This window comes from Dermacentor albipictus, chromosome 7 (genome assembly GCF_038994185.2).
Source record: "Dermacentor albipictus isolate Rhodes 1998 colony chromosome 7, USDA_Dalb.pri_finalv2, whole genome shotgun sequence".
Taxonomy (NCBI): Eukaryota; Metazoa; Arthropoda; class Arachnida; order Ixodida; family Ixodidae; genus Dermacentor; species Dermacentor albipictus.
The window spans coordinates 106,546,754-106,565,185 of record NC_091827.1 but is presented as its reverse complement, the minus strand read 5'-3'; the positions used below and the strand labels follow the sequence as shown (position 1 = coordinate 106,565,185).

The window sequence follows — 18,432 nt, the reverse complement described above, 5'->3', positions numbered from 1 at the left end:
TCGTGGGCAGTTTCGTGGTCTTCGATAGCTGTTTGCTTATGTTCCGCGATATTTCACCCGTTTCACGACTCGCACCGCTCGTGTATCCGGCAGTGGTGCAAAAATACCTCAAAAACAAGCCCTGCAATGTTCTTCCGGGTGCCTCGGAAGCACGCAGACCCAAGGGCATACGACGCATGTACACGAACACGGCCCTCTGCATGTGTGTGCTCCACGAGCCTCCGAACGTCATTGCGCCTTAACTGTGCTACAGCTGACAAATAGATGTTCCTCCTCCTTGTCACCTGGTCTGTGACTTTTCCTGTGCCAGGCCTCACTCTGCAACTTCCTTAACTGACCCAGTTTTCTATTTCACCCACACTGCTTTTTCTTTGTGTAACCGTTCTACAAACGTACTAGCAGCTGAAATGTTACGTTTCGTGTTTGTGCATTATCTCAGTAATCGCCGAAGGGAAATCTGTACGAACAGCCTTGATTTGCAGGCATGATACGCATTTTTTTAGAAAGCATTAGCATTGCAAGCGTCCTATATGCAGACTTTCGCAGGTCGTGTTTATTAGACAAAGGAGTGTCCGATAGGTATGACTTAGTGCCTTACGTGATGTAATTTTACTGCTAAGCATAGCAGTCGTGGTAAAAGAAAAGTGGCGTTGTTGGCTTATTTCACCCGGTCTTTGAAGAAAAGGCCGGGTGAAGAAAAGACCCTTTGCCACGGTTACTAAATTTGTGGCCAAGTGCAAAATAATGTGATAATGTGTATTTCCGTTTTTAGTGCAAAGTTGCTTTTATTCTGCCATGTCTACTTTTTCATTTTGTTCAGTAGTAATGAACATGTCCCGCAGGAATATAAGTATTTAACTAGTTTTTGTATGACTGTCAATAAAACAATCTTTGCTTTTCGTTGTATTTTTTAGGTACCTTGCGTGCCACTGTTTATGCAATTGCCAGCGAATTTTCGCTTTCTTTAGTTCTCATGACTGTCATACACGTCGCCGAGTTTTGTGCAATATCTTAGTGCATATATCAGCAGCTCGTCTACACTCTGGTGTTGTGGGCGTTATATTAAAAACCTTGTTTTTTTAATATTTGTCTGTACATGCAACAGCCTTCGCGTTTTTTAGCGTTTTTTTTGTTATTTCACTCTCTGCGAACTTTTGTGTTTGGTACTCATGTACACGTCATGCACCTTTCACTTTTTTTCATTTTTTGAGCTTGTATCACACCACGTTACAAGAAAAATCTTTTTTCGGAAACCATGTCAATAAAGAGAGAACAAAGGCCTGTTGTGGTAGAAGTGCATTTTTTTTAAGTCCCGGCACAAGCTGGCATAACATAAGCGTGGTAAAGGCTGCGTGCGTACTAACACATAGCCCACGGTGCGCCACGGGCCAGCTCGCAACCAATTCCAATGCGCGGCGTAGCGTGCGCGCGATAAAAAAAAAATACACGAGAACACACTGCGTACAGGCAAAAAAAAAAAACGTAAGCGATGCGCGTGGCATGGGCGAAAGGGGAAAAAGGAGCGGAGTGGGTAGGCATAATAAAACAGAAAAAAACGCTCAGGAGAGGGGGCTCTGTGCGGCTGCTGTTCGTGTTGCCATGACAGCGTAAACAGTCTTGTGCGCCGCCATTTTGCTAAAGCATCGCCCTCCTGTTATGGACCGTAGCTGAAGCGGGTGTTGGCGCTAGCGTCGTAAGAGCGTCCGCTTCAAACAGCCAATGGCAGCCATTCGGACATTCACCCCTGGGATGAAGCGTCGAGTATAACGTGGGCAGCAGCGCTTCCGGAACAGTTAGTGCTCGGTCTTGCTGAATCGGAACAAAAAAAGGAACATTCCACTCTGGGAAGCTGGATGACAAGCAAAGATATTTAAAACCACTGCTACAACTGGCCCATCATGGCAGTCCGGCGTAGCATTTGCAGAGTGGCGACTGACCGCTTCTTTGCTTTATGAGAAACGCCGAAGTTGAAGAAAGCAGCAAGGATCGTCCAAACCAAGCTTTCCCGCCCGAAAGGGAAAAGAAAAAGACTGAGCACGTGTCGTCACAAGGGACGGCAGGCAAAGCGTCTTCGGAAGCAAGGTATGGCCATGATTTCAACCTCGTTAACTGGGGAAAACTGTCCAGCTGTCTATAGATGCCGAAACCAGCAGGGTATAAACGCGCTGCCTAATGGGCATCTGCTGCAGTCTGGCGGACTACTTGCAGAATCGAAACTTACCGCTTCCTTGCTTTCTTCGAAACGCCGAAGTTGAAGACAGCATCAAAGATCGTCCAAAGCAAGCTTTCCCGGCCGAAAGAGAAAAGAAAGGACTGAGCACGCGTCGTCACAAGGGACCGCGGGCAAAGCGTCTTCGGAAGCAAGATATGGCCATGATTTCAACCTCGATATCAGGGGAAAGTGCCAGCTGTCTCTAGATGTCTAAACCAGCAGGGTATAAAGGCGCTGCCTACTGGGCATCTGTTGCAGTGTGGCGGAGTACTTGCAGAACGAAACTGACCGCTTCCTTGCTTTCTTCCATACGCCGAAGTTGAAGACAGCATCAAAGATAATCCAAAGCAAGATTTCCCGGCCGAAAAAGAAAAGAAAAGACTGAGCACACGTCATGACAAGAGACCGCGGGCAAAGCGTCTTCGGAAGCAAGATATAGCATGATTTCAACCTCGATATCAGGGGAAAGTGCCAGCTGTCTCTAGATGTCGAAACCAGCAGGGTATAAAGGCGCTGCCTACTGGGCATCTGTTGCAGTGTGGCGGAGTACTTGCAGAATCGAAACTGACCGCTTCCTTGCTTTCTTCGAAACGCCGAAGTTGAAGACAGCACGAAGGATCGTACAAAGCAATTTTTTCCGGCTGAAATGGAAATGAAAATACTGAGCACATGTCGTCACAAAGCACCTCAGGCAAAGCGTCTTCGGAAGTAAGATATGGCCATGATTTTGACCTCGTTATCTGGGGAAAGTGTCCAGCTGTCTCTAGATGTCGAAAACAGCTGGGTATAAAGGCGCTGCCTACTGGGCATCTGTTGCAGTGTGGCGGAGTACTTGCAGAATCGAAACTGACCGTTTCCTTGCTTTCTTCGAAACGCCGAAGTTGAAGACAGCACAAAGATCGTCCAAAGCAAGCTTTCCCGGCCGAAAAAGAAAAGAAAAGACTGAGCACACGTCATCACAAGAGACCACGGGCAAAGCGTCTTCGGAAGCAAGATATGGCATGATTTTGACCTCGTTATCTGGGGAAAACTGTCCAGCTCTCTATAGATGCCGAAACCAGCAGGGTATAAACGCGCTGCCTAATGGGCATCTGCTGCAGTCTGGCGGAGTACTTGCAGAATCAAAACTTACCGCTTCCTTGCTTTCTTCGAAACGCCGAAGTTGAAGACAGCATCAATGATCGTCCAAAGCAAGCTTTCCCGGCCGAAAGACAAAAGAAAAGACTGAGCACACGTCATCACAAGAGACCGCGGGCAAAGCGTCTTCGGAAGCAAGATATGGCCATGATTTCAACCTCGATATCAGGGGAAAGTGCCAGCTGTCTCTAGATTTCTAAACCAGCAGGGTATAAAGGCGCTGCCTACTGGGCATCTGTTGCAGTGTGGCGGAGTACTTGCAGAATCGAAACTGACCGCTTCCTTGCTTTCTTCGAAACGCCGAAGTTGAAGACAGCACGAAGGATCGTCCAAAGCAAGTTTTTCCGGCTGAAATGGAAATGAAAATACTGAGCACATGTCGTCACAAAGCACCTCAGGCAAAGCGTCTTCGGAAGTAAGATGTGGCCATGATTTTGACCTCGTTATCTGGGGAAAGTGTCCAGCTGTCTCTAGATGTCGAAAACAGCTGGATATAAAGGCGCTGCCTACTGGGCATCTTTTGAAGTGTGGCGGAGTACTTGCAGAATCGAAACTGACCGCTTCCTTGCTTTCTTCGAAACGCCGAAGTTGAAGACAGCACGAAGGATCGTCCAAAGCAAGTTTTTCCGGCTGAAATGGAAATGAAAATACTGAGCACATGTCGTCACAAAGCACCTCAGGCAAAGCGTCTTCGGAAGTAAGATATGGCCATGATTTTGACCTCGTTATCTGGGGAAAGTGTCCAGCTGTCTCTAGATGTCAAAACCAGCTGGGTATAAAGGCGCTGCCTACTGGGCATCTGTTGCAGTGTGGCGGAGTACTTGCAAAATCGAAACTGACCGTTTCCTTGCTTTCTTCCATACGCCGAAGTTGAAGACAGCATCAAAGATCATCCAAAGCAAGCTTTCCCGGCCGAAAAAGAAAAGAAAAGACTGAGCACACGTCATCACAAGAGACCGCGGGCAAAGCGTCTTCGGAAGCAAGATATGGCCATGATTTCACCCTCGATATCAGGGGAAAGTGCCAGCTGTCTCTAGATGTCGAAACCAGCAGGGTATAAAGGCGCTGCCTACTGGGCATCTTTTGAAGTGTGGCGGAGTACTTGCAGAATCGAAACTGACCGCTTCCTTGCTTTCTTCGAAACGCCGAAGTTGAAGACAGCATCAAGGATCGTCCAAAGCAAGTTTTTCCGGCCGAAATAGAAACGAAAATACTGAGCACATGTCTTCACAAAGCACCTCAGGCAAAGCGTCTTCGGAAGTAAGATATGGCCATGATTTTGACCTCGTTATCTGGGGAAAGTGTCCAGCTGTCTCTAGATGTCGAAACCAGCTGGGTATAAAGGCGCTGCCTACTGGGCATCTGTTGCAGTCTGGCGGAGAACTTGCAGAATCGTAACTGACCGTTTCCTTGCTTTCTTCGAAACGCCGAAGTTGAAGACAGCATCAAAGATCGTCCAAAGCAAGCTTTCCCGGCCGAAAAAGAAAAGAAAAGAATGAGCACACGTCATGACAAGAGACCACGGGCAAAGCGTCTTCGGAAGCAAGATATAGCATGATTTCAACCTCGATATCAGGGGAAAGTGCCAGCTGTCTCTAGATGTCGAAACCAGCAGGGTAAAAAGGCGCTGCCTACTGGGCATCTGTTGAAGTGTCGCGGAGTACTTGCAGAATCTAAACTAACCGCTTCCTTGCTTTCTTCGAAACGCCGAAGTTGAAGACAGCATCAAAGATCGTCCAAAGCAAGCTTTCCCGGCCGAAAAAGAAAAGAAAAGACTGAGCACACGTCATCACAAGAGACCGCGGGCAAAGCGTCTTCGGAAGCAAGATATGGCCATGATTTCAACCTCGATATCAGGGGAAAGTGCCAGCTGTCTCTAGATGTCGTAAACCAGCAGGGTATAAAGGCGCTGCCTACTGGGCATCTGTTGCAGTGTGGCGGAGTACTTGCAGAATCGAAACTGACCGCTTCCTTGCTTTCTTCGAAACGCCGAAGTTGAAGACAGCATCAAGGATCGTCCAAAGCAAGTTTTTCCGGCCGAAATAGAAACGAAAATACTGAGCACATGTCTTCACAAAGCACCTCAGGCAAAGCGTCTTCGGAAGTAAGATATGGCCATGATTTTGACCTCGTTATCTGGGGAAAGTGTCCAGCTGTCTCTAGATGTCGAAACCAGCTGGGTATAAAGGCGCTGCCTACTGGGCATCTGTTGCAGTCTGGCGGAGAACTTGCAGAATCGTAACTGACCGTTTCCTTGCTTTCTTCGAAACGCCGAAGTTGAAGACAGCATCAAAGATCGTCCAAAGCAAGCTTTCCCGGCCGAAAAAGAAAAGAAAAGAATGAGCACACGTCATGACAAGAGACCACGGGCAAAGCGTCTTCGGAAGCAAGATATAGCATGATTTCAACCTCGATATCAGGGGAAAGTGCCAGCTGTCTCTAGATGTCGAAACCAGCAGGGTAAAAAGGCGCTGCCTACTGGGCATCTGTTGAAGTGTCGCGGAGTACTTGCAAAATCGAAACTGACCGTTTCCTTGCTTTCTTCCATACGCCGAAGTTGAAGACAGCATCAAAGATCATCCAAAGCAAGCTTTCCCGGCCGAAAAAGAAAAGAAAAGACTGAGCACACGTCATCACAAGAGACCGCGGGCAAAGCGTCTTCGGAAGCAAGATATGGCCATGATTTCAACCTCGATATCAGGGGAAAGTGCCAGCTGTCTCTAGATGTCGAAACCAGCAGGGTATAAAGGCGCTGCCTACTGGGCATCTTTTGAAGTGTGGCGGAGTACTTGCAGAATCGAAACTGACCGCTTCCTTGCTTTCTTCGAAACGCCGAAGTTGAAGACAGCATCAAGGATCGTCCAAAGCAAGTTTTTCCGGCCGAAATAGAAACGAAAATACTGAGCACATGTCTTCACAAAGCACCTCAGGCAAAGCGTCTTCGGAAGTAAGATATGGCCATGATTTTGACCTCGTTATCTGGGGAAAGTGTCCAGCTGTCTCTAGATGTCGAAACCAGCTGGGTATAAAGGCGCTGCCTACTGGGCATCTGTTGCAGTCTGGCGGAGAACTTGCAGAATCGTAACTGACCGTTTCCTTGCTTTCTTCGAAACGCCGAAGTTGAAGACAGCATCAAAGATCGTCCAAAGCAAGCTTTCCCGGCCGAAAAAGAAAAGAAAAGAATGAGCACACGTCATGACAAGAGACCACGGGCAAAGCGTCTTCGGAAGCAAGATATAGCATGATTTCAACCTCGATATCAGGGGAAAGTGCCAGCTGTCTCTAGATGTCGAAACCAGCAGGGTAAAAAGGCGCTGCCTACTGGGCATCTGTTGAAGTGTCGCGGAGTACTTGCAGAATCTAAACTAACCGCTTCCTTGCTTTCTTCGAAACGCCGAAGTTGAAGACAGCATCAAAGATCGTCCAAAGCAAGCTTTCCCGGCCGAAAAAGAAAAGAAAAGACTGAGCACACGTCATCACAAGAGACCGCGGGCAAAGCGTCTTCGGAAGCAAGATATGGCCATGATTTCAACCTCGATATCAGGGGAAAGTGCCAGCTGTCTCTAGATGTCGTAAACCAGCAGGGTATAAAGGCGCTGCCTACTGGGCATCTGTTGCAGTGTGGCGGAGTACTTGCAGAATCGAAACTGACCGCTTCCTTGCTTTCTTCGAAACGCCGAAGTTGAAGACAGCATCAAGGATCGTCCAAAGCAAGTTTTTCCGGCCGATATAGAAACGAAAATCAGGCACCTCAGGCAAAGCGTCTTCGGAAGTAAGATATGGCCATGATTTTGACCTCGTTATCTGGGGAAAGTGTCCAGCTGTCTCTAGATGTCGAAACCAGCTGGGTATAAAGGCGCTGCCTACTGGGCATCTGTTGCAGTCTGGCGGAGAACTTGCAGAATCGTAACTGACCGTTTCCTTGCTTTCTTCGAAACGCCGAAGTTGAAGACAGCATCAAAGATCGTCCAAAGCAAGCTTTCCCGGCCGAAAAAGAAAAGAAAAGAATGAGCACACGTCATGACAAGAGACCACGGGCAAAGCGTCTTCGGAAGCAAGATATAGCATGATTTCAACCTCGATATCAGGGGAAAGTGCCAGCTGTCTCTAGATGTCCAAACCAGCAGGGTATAAAGGCGCTGCCTACTGGGCATCTGTTGAAGTGTCGCGGAGTACTTGCAGAATCTAAACTAACCGCTTCCTTGCTTTCTTCGAAACGCCGAAGTTGAAGACAGCATCAAAGATCGTCCAAAGCAAGCTTTCCCGGCCGAAAAAGAAAAGAAAAGACTGAGCACACGTCATCACAAGAGACCGCGGGCAAAGCGTCTTCGGAAGCAAGATATGGCCATGATTTCAACCTCGATATCAGGGGAAAGTGCCAGCTGTCTCTAGATGTCGAAACCAGCAGGGTATAAAGGCGCTGCCTACTGGGCATCTTTTGAAGTGTGGCGGAGTACTTGCAGAATCGAAACTGACCGCTTCCTTGCTTTCTTCGAAACGCCGAAGTTGAAGACAGCATCAAGGATCGTCCAAAGCAAGTTTTTCCGGCCGAAATAGAAACGAAAATACTGAGCACATGTCTTCACAAAGCACCTCAGGCAAAGCGTCTTCGGAAGTAAGATATGGCCATGATTTTGACCTCGTTATCTGGGGAAAGTGTCCAGCTGTCTCTAGATGTCGAAACCAGCTGGGTATAAAGGCGCTGCCTACTGGGCATCTGTTGCAGTCTGGCGGAGAACTTGCAGAATCGTAACTGACCGTTTCCTTGCTTTCTTCGAAACGCCGAAGTTGAAGACAGCATCAAAGATCGTCCAAAGCAAGCTTTCCCGGCCGAAAAAGAAAAGAAAAGAATGAGCACACGTCATGACAAGAGACCACGGGCAAAGCGTCTTCGGAAGCAAGATATAGCATGATTTCAACCTCGATATCAGGGGAAAGTGCCAGCTGTCTCTAGATGTCGAAACCAGCAGGGTATAAAGGCGCTGCCTACTGGGCATCTGTTGAAGTGTCGCGGAGTACTTGCAGAATCTAAACTAACCGCTTCCTTGCTTTCTTCGAAACGCCGAAGTTGAAGACAGCATCAAAGATCGTCCAAAGCAAGCTTTCCCGGCCGAAAAAGAAAAGAAAAGACTGAGCACACGTCATCACAAGAGACCGCGGGCAAAGCGTCTTCGGAAGCAAGATATGGCCATGATTTCAACCTCGATATCAGGGGAAAGTGCCAGCTGTCTCTAGATGTCGAAACCAGCAGGGTATAAAGGCGCTGCCTACTCGGCATCTGTTGCAGTCCGGTGGAATACTTGCAGAGGGGAGACTGGCACTTCTTTGCTTTATGGGTGAGAATGCCTAATTAGGTATTATTGTTTATTTCGTTGTTGCATACTTCTCCGCTGGACTGCACCAGTGTTTCTGTGATGGCTGACTTTGATTGCCTTGCGTGGATGAAATCAATTGCTGATGTTTTGCAGAGCCTCACATGTGCAGAGTGCGACAATTGGTATCATGCAGGAAAGTTTTCGTGTGTTACGAAAGCGAACTTGAAAAGCTTCTCTAGTAAGGAAAGACAACAGTGGTCGTGTCGGACTTGCGTAAATCGTGGATCGCGATTGCTAACGGGAGGCGGTGACGGCGTAACCCAGAAGAATAGAGCAACAGATGTTTCGGTCGAGCTGTCACTAACACATGTATTGGGCAAACTTAACGTCGCGCTGAATCGATTAGATGTGTTAGAAAGGAAGCAAGACCTGCAGTTGGCCAAGCTCGACGCTTGCAACCACGAAATGCTGGTGCAGAGTACGGCAACGGAGGGTATGGAGACTTCATTTGGATTGCTTTCATCTAAGTATGACGCAAATATGCGAAAGTTGTATGAACATATAAAGGAACTTAAGGAAACAAACAAAGAGGTAAACTGGAAGCCGAGCTTTTGGGCAGATCTGACCGGCTGTCGAATATGGAGCAAGCAGCAGATGATCTTGAATAACATTCACAAAGAAGCAATTTAGAAATACATTGCGTCAAAGTGACTGAAAGCGAGGACCTATGAAAGGTGATGTAATCTATTGCGACCAAACTTGAACTTCATAGGCCCAGTCAAGAAGACTTTGAAGCCGTGTACAGAATCAAAGGCAAAGCTAACTCCATCCCACCTATTCTGGTGCAATTTGCAAGAAGGGAAGCAAAAGAGCGATGGATTGAATAGCGGAACAGGTGGATGGGTGAAAAGATATACTTGAACGATAGTCTAACTTCCCGAGTGAAGAAACTGCTATGGATAACAAAAACTCTAGCGAAAGATAAGCAATATCACTTCGTCTGGGTGCGCAATGGCAGAATACTTGCAAGGAAACACGAAGGAACAGCACTGTTACGCAATGACAATGAACAAGGCTGAAATAAAATAATCTGAAGTGGTTGACCAAGTACACTCAACTGAACAATGGCTATCGAGGAATGACCAGTGGGCGTCAGAACTTTCTAGTAGCTCATTGCCTTAGCTAATCCATGTGAATGTGAGAAGCCTGCGCAAACAGTGGGACATGGTAAATATTCACCTAGCTAAAGCATTGCCATCAACGCATGTTTTAATTTGAACAGAAATCAATATTTCAACAGACGAATGCGCTCATTTTGCACAGCATGGTTTTCAAACTTTCTTTTTGTGCAGGGATAACAAAAGAGGTGGTGGTGTAGGGGTCTATGTGAAAAGTGGTTGGCATTGTGACAGTGTCCTTTGATTTTCAATATGCTGAAGTACTTACTGTACTAATGATTAAAGGAGATCTGGAATTTACAGTATGCGCTGTTTATACGCCACCGAGCACTAGCATAAATATGTCTTTAGACGATTTGTCAAGCTTCCTCAAAAAGCACACAGACAGAAGCAGCATTATTTTGGCCGACCATTTTAATATAGACCTTTCTGCAACAAATAAGCCTGCAACATCTGATTGCCTAACACTTTTGGCAATCTACGGACTGAAAAACAATATTCGGAGGTATACAGGCATGGAAATTCTAGGCCATTGTTTAACAAGGTCGTGTATGGATCTTATCAGCACAAGAATGTTGAAATATAGTTCATTTGGCTGTGTTATTAAGGAAAAAGTATCGGACCAATACTTCGTCGCTATAGCACTTTCAGGAGATTCTGCTTCTTTAACTAAAACAAAGACTGTAGGGAAATATCTTTTCAATTCTAATGAAGTGGATAAACGTGTGAGAACATTTACCTGGGATTCTCTAACGCGGCACCGCCGCCTAAAGGCTTAAGAACTGTTTGTAGAGGCCTTTGTATACCTGTAGAGGTATATAATACGACCCACAAGCTTAACAAAATCTCCAGGTTTTGTTAAAATTAGGATAAGAAATATAGCAGTGAATTTCGATGTGCTCAAATCAACACTGCTTTACACATTAATAGAAACATTAAAAACCAGTCAGATGTTGATTGGTTCATTAACAACAAAATGTTTATTAATAAATCGAAGACTAACATATGTTTCCAGAGCCCATATAAATAGTCGCGGATATTTCACCTGTTTATCTCCACACCTGTGATTTCGTTGCATGCTCATGCCCTCCGCTAAATCTGGTAAATAACACAAAATACCTGGGGCTACACTTCAGCGAAATGTTGTCATAGAATGTCCACATTGAAGAGCTCGCAAGGCGCTTACAGTGCTGTGTGCGCTCATTTGTATGCCCTAAAATCTTTCTATGATGTAAACGTTCGGAAAATGGTTTACAAAGCACTTGGTGAATCGATCATACGGTACGGAATAACAATTTATGGCTTTGCTTTTTCTAGCATACTTAAGGTAAATACCAACATCCTACAAAAATTGCCTATAGCGTCTCGTATGGCACACTTGGTAATGGGGAAGATGTCTTGCTGAACATGTACCAGTCAGACATGTTGATTGTTGAGCAACAAGTTTTGTTCGACGCCATGTTTAAGAGTTGTTATTCTACTAATTTCAAAATTTTGAACGTGAAATCTTGCAGCTTCCGTCAGACTGACACAAACAACGGCAAGAGGACTCTTGCTTTTTACGTGCCGGCTAATTTCAATAAATTGAGTGTGAATGATATCGCAGGAGCATTAAAACAAATAAATAACAGTTAAAGTCATGGGTGATACGTAATGCCCATATTTTTAAAACTTTTTCTTCGGGAAATGAATCAGGTGAACCCGATTGGGAAGTTATCTTTTATGTCAATGTCTTTTTTTTCTGTTGATGCAATATTATCTTTTTTTGCAGTATCATTATTTTTCAATTTCATTTTTTTATATTTCTTTGTTTTGTACACATATCAGTACTACCAGCTGACTGCCCAGCGTCGCACACAAGCAATGTTGCCTATGCAGGCCGGATTTGTAACCATCACATGACGGGATATAATAAAGAATATTATTATTATTATTAACTGATGAAAGTGGTATGCAATGCTTTGCGTCTTTAGAGTAGTGGTAGTGGTGTAAAGTTATAGTAATGGTAGAAATGGGGGAGTAATGGTAATTTCGACAGCACATCGCGGCCCAAAGATGCGCTGCAATAACATTGAAATCAGTTGCTATGCTGGTTATCTTATATACGAAAGGCTAAGGACGTCACATCCAATGTCGAAAGCTGGTATCGGCATGACAGCTTGCGCAAGAATAACCTTTACGTGGAAACATTGGCGGGGAGAGTTACGGGCTTTGCATTGCTATCACGAGCCCGTTATCAGTTATGTGGTTCGGGTGCTTCTTCAGCCTGGTTTTATTGAAACGTAAGGTGTTCTGTATGTTGCATGTGTCATTTTCTGTTGCTGTCCCCTCCTTCCTGAAGAGTAGGCAGGCGTTGTGCTCTTTCCCGTGGCAGTTGCCAGCCTGCTCCTCGCTTTCCCTTTCCTGTCACAATATATATATATATATATATATATATATATATATATATATATATATATATATATATATATATATATATATATATATATATATATATATATATATATATATATACATATATATATGTTTGAGTGTGTGTTTGCTCAAGAGAAAACAAAAATGTATAGACTTTTCGCTCCACTTGGCTGAGTGCTTGTAGCCTCTGTCTTATGAGGGTATGAACCAGTTAATTTTTTGTTTGCTTACAGAGGTATGAGCCATTCATGATTACAGTTTTCGACGTGTGGTTCTGTGTATTGTATGCGTGATTCCAAAGAATCTAAGCACTATTCCCTTTCTATTGCTGCGCGTTTGTAGCCTCTCCCTTACTGGGCTGTGAGTGATTACAGTTTTGCATGCTAACGGGGATATGAGCCATTGATGATCATAGTTTTCGAGGTGGTCTTCTGTATTTTATATGCGTGATTCAAAAGAATGTAAGCATTATTCGCTTCATATTGTTGTGCGATTGTAGCGTCTGACTTACTGGGATATGAACGATTAAGGTTTCTGCGTGCTTACGGGGGAATGAGCGATTGATACTGGCAGTTTTTGTTTACGGAGAACAAAAATAGACGGAACACTAGCATTTACAGCTTCGCTGTAAAAAGGCAAATTTTTGTCGACGAATACAGAAGCAACGGATGGCGTTACGCACCCGAATCAACAAGTAGAAAACGAGCCAAGAAGTGATAAAGTCGGAAATAAAATCAAATTCCGAAAAAAGAACGAAAGAAAGAAAGAAAGAAAGAAAGACGAGAAAAAGAGAAAAGGAAAACAAAAGTGGACAAGCGCATGCGTTGAGCGAGGAGCGTTGAACTACACATCAGTGAAAAAGCCCGCAACAAAAAAAAAATGAAGTCGGCGATGGAGATATAAAATACGGCTACAGGTGCAGGCGAGTGTGAAGAATTTAAATGAATAAAATGTAGTCGGAATGTTTACTGAGCCCTAACCGTTCAGCTACGAAGGAGAAGTGAAGAAATTTCCTTAAGAACATCTGCGAAATCTTCGCTTATCATTGATCCCCACATATGCGTGAGATCCGTAATTTCATTTTCTCTTTCATTTTTACAATGTAGCCATGCAATAGCCCTTATAAATGTAGCTCTTATATACATAAAATAAATGCTTTTGTTTTTCTGGCTTTTTCCTCGTGACAAGAAACTTCACATGTTACCTGACAACACTATCGCATCTTTTTTATTCAATGGAAGAAGCATGCATAAAGTGCGCTTCCTTCGATTAGTTCTTCCATAGTATGCAAGCTGTCTGTAATTATCAGGCATAAATTGTCAAGGTACATAAAATGAATAACTTTTCAGGGACACGATTGATGTGCTCGCTCCAGCAAGCTTCCTCATTCTGTCAATCATTTAAGAAAACAGCTGAAATTGCTCTTTTGCGCGGGGAAAGAAATTATGGGGTTTTACGTGCCAAAACCACTTTCTGATTATGAGGCACGCCGTGGTGGAGAACTCCGGAAATTTCGACCACCTGGGGTTCTTTAACGGGCACCTAAATCAAAGTAAACGGGTGTTTTCGCATTTCGCCCCCATCTACATTCGGCCGTTATGGCCGGGATTCGATCCCGCGACCTCGTGCTCGGCAGCCCAACACCATAGCCACTAAGCAACCGCGGTGGGTCATTTGCGCGAGAACACAATGTCTTACAAAATTATTTGTTATGTTTTCTTTGCCCTGGCTGGCAGAGCGTCGAGATAAGACAATATATTGGCGCAATGGAGTCGACCGTCATCCACGCGGAAAGTGATATGAGCCATGCAGCACTGCTTAAATACCACTGGCTCAGGGACAGCCGTCATTTGACCAGTGAACCTTCTGCGCCTGAACGCGCATCACTTTCCGTCCCTTATCATTTTCGTCTTGTCACCGCTTCGCGCAAGCCCTGTGTAGGGTAGTAAGAACGATGTAACCTGGTTACTCGGCCTGCCTTCCTCGTCCTTTCTTTCTCCCTATGTAGAATTTCACCAATACTCACTCTTCGCCGATGAGGTTGCAGTTGACGGTAGCATTGGTGTTGTCTTCGAAAACCTCGGCGAGGCGGTGGCCTCCATCTTCGAAGTCTGTGACGATGCGTTGCAGAGACTTCGACTGCAACCTAAAGCGAACACGCCAGTCACTTCCCTGAAAATATGAGCTGAAACTAAGCAAACCAAACGCTATATGTCACTTTTTGATTAACCGTGAGGTAGAGTGGTGCCTTAAATCTGTTTTGTGAACAGTTTCCGATAGGGCTAGCTTCATGGACATGATTTCCAAAAAGTTGCATTTTGAAAAACATATATTTTTCTATCGAAGCTTCCTTTGCCTATCCAACCTTGGCTTTGCGGTACTCGATTGGTCTATTGGTCGGTCGGTAGTCGGTCGGCCAGCCGGCCAGTTCAGTTCGTCAAGTGGTCGGTTGGTTGTTTGTTCTGTATTCATGTTTGTTTGTTTGTTTGTATGTTTGTTTGTATGTATGTATGTATGTATGTATGTATGTATGTATGTATGTATGTATGTATGTATGTATGTATGTATGTATGTATGTATGTATGTATGTATGTATGTATGTATGTATGTATGTATGTATGTATGTATGTATGTATGTATGTATGCTTCTCTGTCTCTGTCCATCATAAACGCTGTCTGTGACCGCTCGCAGCTTCAGCGCCAACGAAGGGATTCTTCCTCACTGCTTTACGGTAACTCGATATCTCTCGAGGACCCGGCGTCCTGGCACATCGCTTCAATTGGCTATTCATGAATTACGGTCCTCCACCACGCATACTCATGTAGACGCGAGCATCGCACCATACAACTTCTGCCACACGTTCAAGTTTCTGTAAGGATTACATAAATTAATTACATATTTACATAAAATAGTTGCGTTACATATACCACGTTCCGTGCCCGTCTCAACCATTCGACCGCGTGGGCACCGACCTATAAAACCCTTGCCACTGCACAACTGCTGGTAATCGTTGGATTGTTGTTGCCTTATATCACCTGACGTGTTTTGCAGAAACAGCTGCCCTACCAATTGTGGCAGCAAGCGACGTTGTATTTTTCCTTTTGCAACATCTTTTACTTCGTCGCGGTGCGCCCCGGAAGCTTTTCAGCGGCACAAGACGTGTCTTCCTATCCGACGTAGTTAATGCGCTACTTACTGCATGCCGTACTGTACATCGAACTGCTACTACCTACCACCCCCGGACAAACGGCATACCTGAGTGATTCAATCGCACTTTGGGCGGCATGCTATTAATATACACTTCGTCCGATGATACCAACTGGGGCCTGGCTATACCATATGTGACCTGTGCCCACAACACCGCCGCACAGACCACGATGCCCTTTTCTCCATTCTCTTTTGTATATGGTAGTGAACCTTCCTGTACACTCGACACGATTCTCCCTTGCCTACCTGGCCCATCCGAGTGCAATCCGTCTGAAGCTTCCAGACACGCCGAGGAATGCCACTAGCTCTTTTACGACTGAAGGCCGGTGGCAGTAAAAGTTCCGTCACGATAACTACCGACTCACCTGCGCATATCAACCGGGATCTTTAGTTTGGCTCTGGATACCTTCAACCTCTCCCGACTTTTCCTATAACCACCTCGCCAAGTACAATGGTCCTTACCGCGTGGTCCTTACCATGGTCCTTAGCCACTGTGGCATAACGGGCAATGAACTTGCCGACGCAGCAGCACGATCTGCACACGAGGAGGGCTTACAAGACTCCATTCCATTCTCAAGAACCGACGCTGCAACGAAAATTCGTGTGCTTGCAAATGAAGCCATCAAAACTTTATGGAACACACCCAGCTTAAAGCATACACGTCTACACCGACTGGACCCATCCCTTCGACTTCGACCCCCGCCTGGACTCTCTCGACTCGAAACAGCAGTACTTTGCCGACTGTGGCTTGGTGTCGCCTATACAAGATCCTTCGCCTTCCGAGTCGGTATGGATGACAGCGCGGCTTGCAGACACTGCGGCGGCGAAGAGACTATCGACCACGTGCTTTGCCACTGTCCTCGATACAGCGCGCACCGGCTGTCACTAGCGACCGCGTTGGCGAGCCTTGACGACAGGCGACTTTCAGAACAGTCAGTTTTGGAATGCCGACGTGAACTGTCGTCGCAGCAGAAGTCGGTCAAGGCTCTGTTGACTTTTCTACGTGACAGTGGCCTATTAGAAAGACTCTAATGACCCCATTTCGTCCCTTCTCATATTTTTTTTCTCATGCTTTCATTTTTGTCACGCTCTTCTTTCCGTCTTTATTTCCCCTTTCCCTTCCCCTAGTGCAGGGTAGCAAACCGGACGTTTTAAGTCTGGTTAACCTCCCTGCCTTTCTTTCATTTGCATCTCTCTCTCTCTCTCTTACCGCGTCGTGCAACAGACGTCTCCTGTCAATTACCTCGTGGAGCTGCTGACGCTGTCCGCTGACTTAAGGCGCCGTGGAAGTGAGACGGTGCACGCGCAGCGACTGAAATCTTACTACGCCCCGGTCGTCCTCTCCTTCCCTTGAGTCACCAGGATGGCGCTCTCCTCTCCGGCGGAACTTGTAGCGAGGATAGGCGTATGCGTCATGCGCATCATCAGCATCTAAAGAACTGAGCTCACATGTTCGGTGCATGACAATCGATAAATAGACCTATGGGCTGGGGGGCAAGGGAGGGAAGTATTCTGCAAGTGTCCACCTAGTGTACATATTCGTTCCCTCTGCTGCTAAATGTAGATTGATTAGGAGCACCTGTCGCCTTGTGATGCGTGCCCCAGCACAGCCAATCAAAACTTCAGCAGCAGACTAAATGGACATTTGCACTAAGTGAACATTTACAGTAAACCCTCCTGCCGGTGTATCGTTCTCACTTGGTAATTAAACTGGTTTACAATAATAGTACTCCGGCCCCCTTAGCTCGCGGTAGCGAGTGGCTGTATCTATATCGCAGCAAAACATAAGCAAGGCGAAGAAAGGACTTACTCAGTTGCAGAAACGTTCTCCAGGCCATCAGGCTGCTCTAAGCCGTTCAAGACTGCTGCCTCCACGAAACATTCGTATCTCAGGCAGTCATATAATATGGAAACAAGTGAGAGAGCAACCGAGACAGGCTTCATAGCTGCAGTGCAACGCAGGTGTACGAATCAGTAAGTTCACTTTCCGACGCAACTCCATTTTTCATGCACACTATACTTTGAACTCAACTGCTTAGAATAGGCAGGAATTTGCGCTACAACTCGCGCTTCCCAGGATGAATAACCAACAAGTCCATATCGCCACTCTCATTGTACAGCGTCTGTACTTCTACAGAAGGTTAATACGTTATTTTTCGACGCAGTTAAACTTTAGCATTTCTTCATAACGGCATAAATGCCCCCGAATTACAGATATTTGGTGGTTACATTAAAGGAAACAAACCAGCTTATTCTTTCGGGCAAACTCAACGCACAAATTTATTTTTGTTTCATTAGCATTAATAAACTCAAGCGTTGTGGGAACATGCGTATCCTAAGTTCGCTTAGCTGTCCCCAGCCATTGGAGACAAAGGAAAAAAAAAGGTGTGTTCAATTTTGATAAATAACAGACTGGTTAGAGTAAAAATGTGGGTGAAAAAAAAAACCCCCGACGGAACCAAAAATTTGCTCACCGCAGCGACCAGAGAGAACTTCACCCTCGCGTCAATCAGTTGCTTGCGGCAGCCGTATTCTTTGGAACTCTACCGGAGGGTGTAAATAAGCATGGACGTTTTTATAGGCTCTACAATAATGAGGACACGAAGAGGGTAGAGGGCGCTTAGAATTTCCACTAAAAATTTTTGGGATATTTATTCAAAATTATTGTGCGCCGCCGGATGCAGACCGCATGTGGCGACCACAGATAGGAAGATGCCAATGACGCTCATGACATCTGGCGTACGAGTGCGGTGCAGTTCGTAGAAGCTGCTGAAAAAAAATATTTGGCAGGAAGAGGTGCATACGCTGCAAAAGAAGTAAAGAAATGCTAATGTAGATTACCTGCACCATAGGCTACACTGAGTCCAGCGACCGAATCTAACGCAGTGCCACGTGGCGGTTTTACTGCTACGATGGACAGCTTCTTGCTCAGAAAGGAGTAACGTAAACACATGCGCGGGAAAAAAA

At 45.6% G+C, this 18,432-nt stretch overlaps 1 protein-coding gene across 1 annotated transcript in view; it reads right to left on the bottom strand.

The window, feature by feature from the left end:
- Positions 1-17,990, bottom strand: part of LOC135903521 (uncharacterized) — a 37,394-nt gene extending 19,404 nt beyond the window's left edge. The window contains exons 1-3 of the mRNA XM_070522566.1: positions 17,940-17,990; positions 17,276-17,411; positions 14,284-14,403 (exon numbers count right to left, since the gene is read on the bottom strand). Coding sequence (XP_070378667.1) covers positions 14,284-14,403; positions 17,276-17,409 — 254 coding nt within the window. The 5' untranslated portion in view covers positions 17,410-17,411; positions 17,940-17,990. The remainder of the gene's footprint in view (positions 1-14,283; positions 14,404-17,275; positions 17,412-17,939) is intronic.
- Positions 17,991-18,432: the final 442 nt, after the last annotated feature.